General features: G+C 38.4%; 1 protein-coding gene across 1 annotated transcript in view; it reads left to right on the top strand.

The window, feature by feature from the left end:
* ANKRD31 (ankyrin repeat domain 31) overlaps nucleotides 1-9,444 on the top strand; it is a 129,702-nt gene extending 120,258 nt beyond the window's left edge. The window contains 1 exon segment of the mRNA XM_060146123.1: nucleotides 9,083-9,444. Coding sequence (XP_060002106.1) covers nucleotides 9,083-9,228 — 146 coding nt within the window. The 3' untranslated portion in view covers nucleotides 9,229-9,444.
* The last annotated feature ends 3,590 nt before the right edge of the window (nucleotides 9,445-13,034 follow it).

The following is a 13,034-nucleotide window of genomic DNA, read 5'->3' as shown; positions in this document are numbered from 1 at the left end:
ACAGATGGCTTTTGATATTATCAATGTAAATCTGTGCAAAATTATTAATTTAGTTTTAGATATCCAATCATGTAATACTCTATCACCATATTTATCCTTTAGGATCCTTCATTTATCAGAAGACACTGAACTTTATTTTTTTTTCTTTGGCTGCATTGGGCCTTCGTTGCTGCACATGGGCTTTCTCTAGTTGCAGCGAGCGGGGGCTACTCTTCATGGTGGTGCGCGGGCTTCTATTGCAGTGGCTTCTCTTGTTGCGGAGCATGGGCTCTAGGCACGCAGGCTTCAGTAGTTGCGGTGTGTGGGCTCAGTAGTTGAGGCTCGTGGGCTCTAGAGCACAGGCTCAATAGTTGTGGCACATGGGCTTAGTTGCTCTGTGGCATGTGGGATCTTCCCGGACCAGGGCTTGAACCCGTGTCCCCTGCATTGGCAGGTGGATTCTTAACCACTGCGCCACCAGGAAAGTCCCTGAACTTTGTATTTAAATAGCCATAGTAGAATTTTTCCCCCATCATAACTAGAGCAGATGTATTTTTACAATTCATTAAAATTATTCTTAATCATTTTGCCTTTGATTGGAATTATATTTCTGATTCAGGATGAGAATGTATACATAAGTATGTTCATTTTCATTTGTAACTAGAGCAAGTGATGTTTCATTCCATAATCGTAATGAAATTTGGAATGCTTAGTTTGTAAGCACAAGTTCTGGAAGTCTGAGTTCAATAATTTTCAAGTTAGAAGTGAACCTAATAGATCAGCTAGTCTCGGACCTGTTTTACAGATGATAAAACTGAGAACCAGAGGAGTAAGATGGGTTAGGGATGTGTCAGAAGTGAACCATCAGTTAAAATAATGAATCTGATTATTTTTGCTTTTGATATTTTAAGGGAATTTTTTTCAAAAACAGAGGAAAAGAAACGAAATTGAGTTATTTGTAGTGAGGTGGATGGACCTAGAGACTGTCATACAGAGTGAAGTAAGTCAGAAAGAGAAAAACAAATACCGTATGCTAACACAAATGTATGGAATCTAAAAAAGAAAAAATGGTTCCGAAGAACCTAGGGGCAGGACAGGAATAAAGACGCAGACGTAGGGAATGGACTTGAGGACACAGGGAAGGGGAAGGGGAAGCTGGGACGAAGTGAGAGAGTGGCATGGACATATATACACTACCAAATGTAAAATAGATAGCTAGTGGGAAGCAGCTGCATAGCACAGGGAGATCAGCCTGGTGCTTTGTTTCCACCTAGAGGGGTGGGCTAGGGAGGGTGGGAGGGAGGAAGATGCAAGAGGGAGGAGTTATGGGGATATATGTATACTGATTCACTTTGTTATACAGCAGAAACTAACACACCATTTTAAAGCAATTATGCTCCAATAAAGATGTTTAAAAAAAATTCATCAGCCTTACATAATTGTGTATTATCATATGTAGTATTTGTATTGTGTATTGTTTTTAAGTGTCAATGTTCATTTGGATTTATCTACATATTTACTACTTTATTTGCTCTCCGTTCTATTTCACTTCTCAAACTTTCCATCTAGGACAAGTTTCCTTCCCGTGTTATATCCTTTAGAATTTCCTTCATTCATAAACCCTCTCTACTTCGTCTAAAAATTATTTTATCTCACATTATTTATTGAATTTTTAGTGGTCATTGAAATCTGGTATAAAAGACGTTTTCATGACATACATTAAAGGTTCTCTTTTACTGTAAAAAAACCCCCCAAAAACAGAGGAAAAAGAACAGTAAAAGTTAAATTATTTTTAACCTAACTAGTATGTCATTTTGAAGTGCCGGTTTTGGCCACTGGATAACATGAATAGTTGCATGAGCCCATTCTTTTGCCTACTAATGAATCTATCAATTCATTTTAAGCAGACTTGTGCAGAATATCTAAAGTCTGGTGATATTACTTGAGGGAGATTTATTTCTCCCTACCTTGTCCATAAGCAGAATGGTTCCTTAGTTCCTTAGCTGTGCATTTCCTGTTGGGGCTTAGGGACAACAAGAAAAGACAAATGTCCGATTAAATGGCCATCTTCCTAGTTGTACTGGGCTGCTAAATGTGCTACGGTTTAGAAATTTTATTTCTAGATCTCAGAGGGCACTGACTTTGCCTAGGGAATCTACCCCAAGTAAAAGTGAAAATTAAAGGGAGATGGGCTCCTACCTTCTAATGGGGTGAATTGGTGGTTTTCACAGTTCTGATGGAAAAATTCTTTGTCACAAAGCTACAAGTAGATGTCCTTAGTTATCATTGCAAAGAAGATGGTAATTATTTGACCAAATAACGGATTAAGTTACTATCTCTCAGGGTTCTAATTTCTCTTTACCTCATTCACAAAAATTCTTTCAGTGACAGAACTTCTTTTTTAAATCCTCCTATTCCTCTTTGTTTCTTTGAGGCTCCAGAGCCACAGGTGTCTGGCCCCTTAAGCAGAACTGAACTTCCGAGCACTAGTCCACTTAATCCTCCCCACGGTGAGGACTGGAAAAATGAATAGTTGATATTGTCAGACTGCTTAAGACTATGTGTGTGTTTGCTCCTGGTATTACAGTGCCGTACCTGTCAGTTCATATTGCTGCAGATCACAACAGCTTAGTTTTTCTAAGATCTTTCCATGGAACAGTAACAATTTACTAATGGACCCAAAGTAAAATCATTTCCTATAAAGTATATTAAATTTAAACGTTTTACATCCAATATCTGAATCTTGCTGCTTCATTCCCTCTTAGCTACCTACCTCCAGCATGACAGTCAGGGCTAGAGTGGAAGCAAAACTCCAGTGTTTGGGAGCTTCCAATTTGGAAACACGTCTTTTAAGTGTGTGCTTCCTGCAGTCCCTTTATTTGTTGCTATGCTAACTGGCCCAAAGCTTGGTGGGAGTAGCAAGTATTGTAGTAAGAGTATAGACTGCATTGGTGAGGAAACTTTAGTTCACTGTTCTTTTATATTTAAGTGCCTGTATTTTGTGCAACCTATTAAGTTCCTGTTAAGTAACAGTATATTGAGTACTATAAATGAATTATTAAATCAAAAAAAATCTAAATCTCAGTTTCCTAACTACTTGGATTCTTTCCCTTTCTTGTCTCACATGGTTGTACAAGGATTAAAGTATTGAAAAGTGATGGACAAATGTGTGATATGACTATTAGAGCACAGAAACAAGCTATAGAAGGATATGATATACCCTGGGTTGTTATCGTTGGTTACCTGGGCAGCAGGGGAGTTGGGGCAGGGAGAGGATTGCAGGAAAACCATACCTTCGGACCAAATTTAGAGTATATACAAAAATAAAACACTGAAAACAGTTCTAAAAGCCCTGAAAGCAGGAGACATGCAGAGTGAGCCCAGACTAGGGCCCACAGAAGAGAATCTCAATTCTAGAACTGTGTTCTCAGCTGCTGTAGTAACAGGTTATTACTTATTTCTCAGAAGATTGATAATACAAACCACAATATATTTTTACTTATTTTAAGTAGCTGTAGTACACTGCATGTATGTTTAATTTTTTATGAAAAGAAAAAGCAAAGAGTTTTAAAACTATTACATACTGGCATTGATGCTTTCAGGTATGCTTTCCATATGTAGACATGGAGAAAAGGTTTACTCAACTTCAAAAAAGGAAGAAAAGCTAGTGAAGTTCTTCGTCTTTAACTTTCCTGAATGTTATTTGCCTGGAATGATTCAAATAAATTTGAAGCTTGTACTATTATGTAATAAGATAACGTAGCAATTGTATAGTTACTTAACACAATTCAAACTGGGATCATAAATTTGAAATCAGTTTGCTGTATTCTTACATTTTCTTATATGAGGATTACCCTGTTTAGCTCAGTTTTCTGTATGAATGTGCTTTTTGTTTTGTTGCCCACCCCATCCCAATATATTGGGAATTGTGGATAACAACAAAGAAATCTGGAGTCTAGAAGTTGTGGTCAGCCAAAGGTGCCGGATCCTGGTAGCATGGGCTGGAATGAAACGGGTGGGAATGCAGTGGCAGATGGAGTTCAGAGATTCCTGTTGCGGAAGAGGTGGTAGAGGAGAAAGAAAAGGCAGCAGAAGATGAGAGGTAAAGGAGATGAGAACAGGTGTTTTGTAAGGAATGGTCTTTGTTTCTTCCAGTCTGATAATTATGGAAAAGAGGCTATTCTGTGAGAAACTGGGGGATGTTCTTAATACTGAGTTTTGTGGTGTGATATGTATGTCCCCAGAATTTCATGTCCATGGGCTTACCCAGGAAGTGGCTCCTTCTGTTACCACAGAGCCACTTGCAGTTTTCCTAAAGTCCTGCAGATTACAGGAAAGTCAGGAGTGTATTATGCTGACGGCGAAATTAAGTGGATCTGGGGGTGGGATTTTGGCTGCCATGACCTCTGTTCCTTTGAAAGAGAAGCCATGTGAATAGCCACTAGACAGAATATCAACCGAATAACTTTTGTGGATATATCATGGCTAACCTGTTGAGAAAGTTATAAATCAAGGCCATCACACCCTACTGACTTTAGTGATAAAGTCAGCCCTGCTTAAAAAAAAGAAGAAGGTGGGCCTAAAATGGTCCCTTTATCTTAATTTATTACAGCACGTAAGGGAGAGAGAGAGCCAGATCAGCTCCAAGCAAAGCTAGTTTAGAGTGCAAAGCGGTATTGAATAACACTTTACAATTTTACAGAAAACTTTCACATAGGTGTTATTTTATCATTTGACAAAGGTGAATGATGGGAATGGTAAGGCAAAAGGAAAAAAAGGTTTAACATTAGCATTACTTTATTGAAAACTCCAAACTCCACTTCTGTGGGTTAATAGGTTAACAGATGTCCATCTGAAAATGCTGTTTTTCAAACACTTTTGTTATATCATCTCAGCATCCCAAGTTTGGGCCACTCTGTTTCCAGCATGTCAATTGGGAAGATGGGCAGGTTGCTTCCTGTGGAGCTACTGCTTATCATTCTGCACTTTTGTTGGTGACCTTCTCTATGTGAGCCCTATGGTGATAATTTCTGGTTACAAACAAGATGAAGCTATTCAGGTGCTCTTGGCCATCTCTTACAAGTGCCCATGTTTGGGTCTGTGACTTTTAAGGCAAGCCCCATTCACTGGAAAGAGAATAGGGTTTTTGTGCATACAGGCCCATCCTTGCTCTGATGAAACTAAGCTAATATTAGCAAAATTAATTTAAATTAATATTTAAAGCCTTATTTCCATGGGCTTTTCCTGAAGGATGAATGCTCTCCACTCCCAACTTTTGTGAGGTACCTTGCTTCAGATAGTCTATAAAACAAACCTGCCAATGAGGGGATTATTTTGTTTACATATGGACCATGTGTAAAACAGTTTAAATTCTTTGGGTTGTAAGTAACAGTTTAAAACCCAAATCAAACTGGCTTACACCCCCCATAAAAAGGAATTTTATTGACTCATGTACATGAAAGACCAGGAGTAGGTTCTTCAGGCTTAAGCCAGTGTTCACAGAGCATGACTGAGCACCCAGTTTTTCTTGCTTTCCATTTCTCAGCTCCATGGTAGCAGCCTCTCCTCTCATCATTCCAGAGCTACATGCTTCCAGATTCAAGTCCAGAGGAAAAGAATTTGGATGTGACTGTTTCCCAGAAGGCGAAACAAAGATCTTATTGCATGTAACTTCACTCCGAATGGGTCGTGTTCTTACCCTGGATCAATGCCTGTTCAGTGATTGGCCTAGATCTAAACAAATCAGGAGATGAATGTTGGAAGGAAGAGATAGTGAATTATATCCCCTGAACTGAGCAAGAACTTTCAGACCAAAAAACTAAGCAGGCAACTCCATAAAGGGTAATTGTGAAGTTTATTGTGGGTAACTTACATACGGGTAGGAAGGATCAGGCAGAGTTGATCCAGAAGCATTCCTAGCCCGACTCTGCCTCTGAAAAGGGTAAGGAGGATTTAAAGGGACCAAAGCTAAAAAGAGAATCTGACCACTTGGGAGAAGTGTGGTTGGTCCACACTGACAGGAACCCCTGTTTTTCCTCCCTGCCCTTCCCTGAGGGGTCTCATGACTGTTAACTACCTGCATCAGCAAAAGGCATTCTTCCAGTTTTCATATCAGTTGAAGACAAGGGTAAGCTGATAGAGAACTATTAACTATCTGCGTCAGCAAAGGCATTCTTCCAGTTTTCATATCAGATGAAGACAAAGGTAAAAGCTGGCTTGGGCACATTCCTTGTGAGTAGGCTAAAGTACAGTCATGCAGAAAGGGAAGGGATAGGACTGCAGACCTAAGATGGAGCTGAGAAAATGGAGTCAGTGTGGTTCAGCCACACAGTTCAGAACAATTCCACCAGAAGCACATGGACCAAGTGTGGGGAAAGGGATGGTCCTCCAGAGGCAAATTAGGGTGGGATCACCATTAGAAGGATAAATGGGTACTTTATCAGGAGCGCCAGATATCCATGCAGATGTGTAACTGTGTAAACATTTGTACTGCTTAGAATTATGAACAAAGCACTTGGACTATACATACGTCTATCTGAAACTGTCTGGCTGAGGTCACACAGATAGCATGTTGGTGCTAACCTTGGAATAAGATTCAACTATTTGAATGACGTATAGCTCATATAGCCAGTCTCCAAGAAAGGAATCTCTGAGACTGTCAGGGAGCTTAAAGAAGCCAGTTTTAGTATCATTGGCTCTTAAACTGGCAGAGCTAAAAGGGACCCTGCTGATCATCAACTCTCTCACCTCTCAGAGGCGATGGAAATCTAGATAAGCCATATAACTTGCTTGAGATCACAACCAAGTTTGTGTGACCTAGAAAATTGATCATCCATCTTCCAGCCTAACACTCTTTTTAGTAATAACTACCTGCTATAATAATAGCAGCTACTATTTATTGAGTGGTTGCTCTGTATTAGGCAGTAGACAGGCATTTCACATGCAGTATCTCATTTAATCTTTACAACTGTTTTATTCTCAATTTATTGGAAATTGAGGCACAGAGGGGCTTTGTATAACTACCTTCAGAAGCTTCAGTTATCCATTTTTTGCCTTGGTGTTTTAGACTGCAAACAGGCTTCTTTCTTCCAAGATAGGTCAGTGCTGATTTACAGCTTTATCTTGGGTATAGAAAATGGAGTGAGTGAAGAATGACCTGGTCAGAAAACCTGTTATATGTGCTCATAGACTTGACTAGGGTCTAGGGTTCGTAATAAGTAAATTTAAATCTTATTTTTTACCTTTTTAAAAATTTATTTTTTTTAACATCTTTATTAGAGTATAATTGCTCTACGATGGGATGTTTGTTTCTACTTTATAACAAAGTGAATCAGCCATACATATATCCCCATATCTCCTCCCTCCTCCGTCTCGCTCCCACCCTCCCTATCCCACCCCTCTAGGTGGTCACAAAGCACTGAGCTGATCTCCCTGTGCTATGCGGCTGCTTCCCACTAGCTATCTGTTTTACATTTGGTAGTGTATATAAGTCCATGCTAATCTCTCACTTCTTCCCAGCTCACCCTTCCCCCTCCCCGTGTCCTCAAGTCCATTCTCTACATCTGCGTCTTTATTCCTGTCCTGCCTCTAGGTTCTTCATAACCTTTTTTTTTTTAGATTCCATATATATATGTTAACATACAGTATTTGTTTTTCTCGTTCTGACTTACTTTGTGTGACAGACTCTAGGTCCATCCACCTCACTACAAATAACTCAATTTCATTTCCTTTTATGGCTGAGTAATATTCCATTATATGTATATGTGCCACATCTTCTTTATCCATTCATCTGTCCGTGGACACTTAGGTTGCTTCCATGTCCTGGCTATTGTAAATAGAGCTGCAATGAACATTGTGGTACATGACTCTTTTTGAATTATGGTTTTCTCAGGGTATATGCCCAGTAGTGGGATTGCTGGGTTGTATAGTAGTTCTATCTTTAGTTTTTTAAGGAACTTCCATACTGTTCTCCATAATGACTGTATCAATTTACATTCCCACCAACAGTGTAAGAGGGTTCCCTTTTCTCCACACCCTCTCCAGCATTTATTGTTTGTAGATTTTTTGATGGCCATTCTGACCAGTGTGAGGTGATACCTCATTGTAATTTTGATTTGCATTTCTCTAATGATTAGTGATGTTGAGCATCCTTTCATGTGTTTGTTGGCAATCTGTATATCTTCTTTGGAGAAATATCTATTTAGGTCTTCTGCCCATTTTTGTATTGGGTTGTTTGTTTGTTGATATTGAGCTGCATGAGCTGCTTGTAAATATTGGAGATTAAGCTTTTGTCAGTTCCTTCGTTTGCAAATATTTTCTCCCGTTCTGATGGTTGCCTTTTCATCTTTTTTATGGTTTCCTTTGCTGTGCAAAAGCTTTTAAGTTTCATTAGGTCCCATTTGTTTATTTCTGTTTTTATTTCCATTTCTCTAGGAGGTGGGTCAAAAAGGATCTTGCTGTGATTTATGTCATAGAGTGTTCTGCCTGTGTTTTCCTCTAAGTTTGATAGTGTCTGGCCTTACATTTAGGTCTTTAATCCATTTTGAGTTTATTTTTGTGTATGGTGTTAGGGAGTGTTCTAATTTCATTCTTTTACATGTAGCTCTCCAGTTTTCCCAGCACCACTTACTGAAGAGGCTGTCTTTTCTCCACTGTATATTCTTGCCTCCTTTATCAAAAATAAGGTGACCATACGTGCATGGGTTTGTCTCTGGGTTTTCTATCCTGTTCCATTGCTCTATATTTCTGTTTTTGTGCCTGGACCATACTGTCTTGATTACTGTAACTGTGTAGTATAGTCTGAAGTCGGGGAGCCTGATTCCTCCAGCTCCATTTTTCTTTCTCAAGATTGCTTTGGCTGTTCGGGGTCTTTTGTGTTTCCATACAAATTGTGAAATTTTTTGTTCTAATTCTGTGAAAAATGCCATTGGTAGTTTGATAGGGATTGCATTGAATCTGTAGATTGCTTTGGGTAGTATAGTCATTTTCACAGTGTTGATTCTTCCAATCCAAGAACATGGTATATCTCTCCATCTGTTTGTATCATCTTTAAATCTTATTTTTTAAAAGACAGTTTTTAATTTGTTGACTCTTCTTCAAACAGGAACTTCCAAAGGGTCAATGAAAAGCATCCCACATTATCTTCAAATAAATGAAATACTGTTAATCAGCGATCAGGAATTTCTCCCATGCCATATAATGGATGAGCATTGGAAGTTCTATGTGGAATGTGAGGAGCTAACATTCTAAAGCCTTGTTTTCTTAATAATTTATTAGGTATTTTTTCATATTATTAACCAATGTTCATATTTTGTTGTGTGGGCTGGTGGGCCTGTTTAATACACACTTTATGAGTTACTACTTAAGATGTGTTTACTGTTTTAAGAAAAAATATAACTCTTCCACTATTGTAGTAAGATTAATCGTTTTTTGCAATTAAAATAAAGACGTTTTTGACATAAACAATATTGACTCTCTGGCTTTCTTTTTACTAAAATAAACTTCAAACAAATCTTTAAATCAACACCTCTGCCTTTGCATAAATAACAGTTGTTCCTTATGGGAAGTAAGAATACAAATAGGAGTGACTATTGGTCCTGAAAAGTCCCTGGTAAAGTAAATCTACTTAAAAAAAAGAACTTAAAGTCCTACTACCTTCCCCCATTTATTTTAGAATTTATGTTGAAATGAAAATGTAAAATTATGAAAGAGGTTTGTCTTAAGTTTCACAAAATTTAGTGTAGATAGAATTGTAGCTGTGCTAAGTCTGAGGACAAAAAATGAATAAATGAATCAAGTGTTGATTCAGGGGCTGATTATTTTAAATAGGATATATTTCATCTTTAATGTTTGCTACACTGTCATGAAGATTTTTTTTAAAAAGCGCTATATTCAAGAGCTTTATAAGTTTTTATAAGCTTTCTTTATACGGGTCTTTCTTAATCCTTTGATAGCCATCTTATTCTTATCTGTCATTACCCCAGGCTCCCAAATATGCTTTTTAACTCTGTGGCCTAATTCTGTCACTTCTCTCTCATTTGAGTAGACAGGTCAAAATTGCAATAAAAATTACCCTAGCAAGTGCTAGAACTTTGGGGGGGGGATGGGGAGGAGCAATATGGTGTTGCTTTTTGATATTTTCTTATTTTAAATGTACAGAATCTTAAATATCTTTAGAATACACAAGAAACTTGTCAACAGTTGCTTGTGGAGAGAAGAATTATGGGACTGGGGAACTAAGGGGAAAGGAAGACTTTTAACTACATGCACCCTTTGGCAACTTTGAAATTGGTACTCTGTGTTTATTCTTTGTATTCAGATAAAAATTTTAAATATCTGAAAAGATAGCACCTGAAAATGTTTGCCTGTTCATAAAAGTGTAAAGACAGATCATTTTATTTTTCTTCCTTTGAGGGTCCATTGAAAATGTTCAGGATAAAGTGAACCCTACATGTTGTAATGTTTGAGAACTGACAAGAATTTTATTGTTCCATTATCATTTTCTTAGACTACCCTATTTTTCTAATTTTTGAATAATATACCTGAGGGGGTCTATTTGGCTTTCATTACTTAAGGAGATATTTAAAACATGGGCCATTTGGGAATATATGTACTAACGTGGGAAATATATACAATGTATATAAATATACAATATACTTATATATATATAAGTAACTGAAAAATGCAAATTGTTAGTATTTAGTACAAATCCTGGTTGTGTTAAATAAAAATTATATGCCTTTCTGCCTCTGTGGTAGGGAAGTTTGGGGGAGAATGGATACATGTATATGTACGGCTGAGTCCCTTTGCTGTGTACCTGAAACTGTCACAACATTGTCAATCGGCTATACTCCAATATAAAATAAAAAGTTTAAAGAAAATTATATGCCTTTGAGTGCATGTATAATATATATATTTATATGGCTATATTTATATAGCCATATAAATATACATATTTTTATATTATGTGTGGTATATCTACTTTATAAGCTATGAAATGTGTATTTGTATGTATAAGTATGTGTGTGGTGTGGGAGATGTCAAGTAAAAGGTCTGGAATGCTACAAATAAAATTGCAGTGCCCGTCCCTAAGGGACTGGGGAAGTTGGAAGGATATATTACAGTTTACTTTCAACTTAAAAAAAAAGCCACGCACACATTTCTTTTGTAATTTAAAAATATTTTTAAAAAAATAACTTAAAAGCAGGTATTTTGTTTAGTGATTATAATTTAGAAAAGTCATACATTCTAAGTTTATAATATAAGAAGTCTTGCAATTCTGAGTTTTCATTTTAGTGATCAAATTCTTAAATTTAGTTTTCCAAGCCCATTTAACATTAAGTATACCAACTGGCAACTGACTTAACACCTAGTGGAGGCATGTTGAGTATTGCCCAAACTAAACAAAAGGGTCTACTTCAAGCAGGGTTGGGGTCCGGAGAGCTACCTTACCTCAGATCTTCCCTGTGAGATGATTGGGTGATTCGGGGTATTGGCTAGATGTTTTGCCTATTCTGTGTTCTAAATGAAACAAGCTTCTGGACCCTAAGCCATACGAGGGACTTCCAAGAATATCTAATGCAATCTTCTCTGATATTTGTATCCTTTCTATAAAACTAAGTTCCTGAATATCTCCAGGATACTCCATACCCAACAAGGAATCCTATTCCCTTTCAGACAGGTACTCCTAAATATTAGAAAGCTGGAACCCCAATGTCCCAGGACTCACAAAATATCCTTTTTTTTTTTTTTTTTTTTTTTTTTTTGCGGTGGACCTCTCACTGCTGGGGCCTCTCCTGTTGCGGAGCACAGGCTCCGGACGCGCAGGCTCAGCGGCCATGGCTCACGGGCCCAGCCGCTCTGCGGCACGTGGGATCCTTCCAGACCGGGGCACAAACCCGTGTCCCCTGCATCGGCAGGCGGACTCTCAACCACTGCGCCACCAGGGAAGCCCCACAACACTTCCTTTTAAGACTTGAATTTACAGCATAAGCCTCCCCTGGCCTGATTGCTGGGAATGTCCAAGCATACATCTTGTCCTTTCGTTCTCCATTTCTCTTTCAGTCAGTCACTTCGAATTCCCCTCCTGAGCTCAGTCCTTTATCAGGACTAGACTATGTGCAGCCCTATCCCGTTTCTCTCACCCCGGTTCTTTGCCTTATAAAAACCTGCAGCACGCTCCGGCAAATTATTCTTCCTAAGGGTCTGTTTTACTTCCCTGCTGCTACTGCGAGAGTAAAATCTAGGCCCAACGTTTGAGGCCCCTAGCTCTCTGGTCCTGATGTAACCTTCCAGCTTCATCTCCAGCCATCTCTAACCTTTTACTCACTCTTAAGCTCCTTCTTCGTCCCTTTTATAGACTGAAATTGTGCCCTTTCCAAATTCATATGTTGAGGTCCTAACCCTCAGTATCTCAGAATGTGACTGTATTTAGAGATAGGACCTTTAAAGAGACTATTAAATTAAAATAAGGCAATTAAAGTAGGTCCTAATGCAGTCTGACTGGTGTCCTTACATGAAAAACTTTGGACATGCAAAGGGATACCGGGGGTGCATGTGAACAGACAAAAGACCATAAGGAACACAGCAAAAACGCAGCCATCTGCAAACAAAGGAGAGAGGACTCAGAATGAAATCAGCCCTGCTGACGCTTTGATCTTGGACTTCTAGCCGCCAGAACTTTGAGAAATAACTTTCTGTTGTTTAAGCCACCCAGTTTGTAGTATTTCGTTATGGCAGCCCTGACAAACTAATACAATCCCTAACTCTACCCAACATTTTGTTTATACTACCGGGAATGTTCCCATCTGTCCATCTATGTCCATCTTTGAGCCCTCTCCTCATATATGACCTCCTGTGCTGCTTTCTCAGGCCAAGCACTTAATATTTACTACTTGGTATTAGTTTTCTTTCAATGGCTCATCTCCCTCAAGTAGCTGGAAAACTTGTCGAGGTCAGGTTTAGGGTTTTGCACTTTGTGTTTCTAACAAAATATCTCAAACATACTAGATACTCAAGAAGTATCAATCAGGGTGTTTTCAAGTATGATAACAGAA

The sequence above is a fragment of the Lagenorhynchus albirostris genome, chromosome 3 (assembly GCF_949774975.1).
Source record: "Lagenorhynchus albirostris chromosome 3, mLagAlb1.1, whole genome shotgun sequence".
Classification (NCBI taxonomy): domain Eukaryota; kingdom Metazoa; phylum Chordata; class Mammalia; order Artiodactyla; family Delphinidae; genus Lagenorhynchus; species Lagenorhynchus albirostris.
Note: the sequence above shows the minus strand (reverse complement) of the source record. Positions and strands in the feature narration are given on the sequence as shown.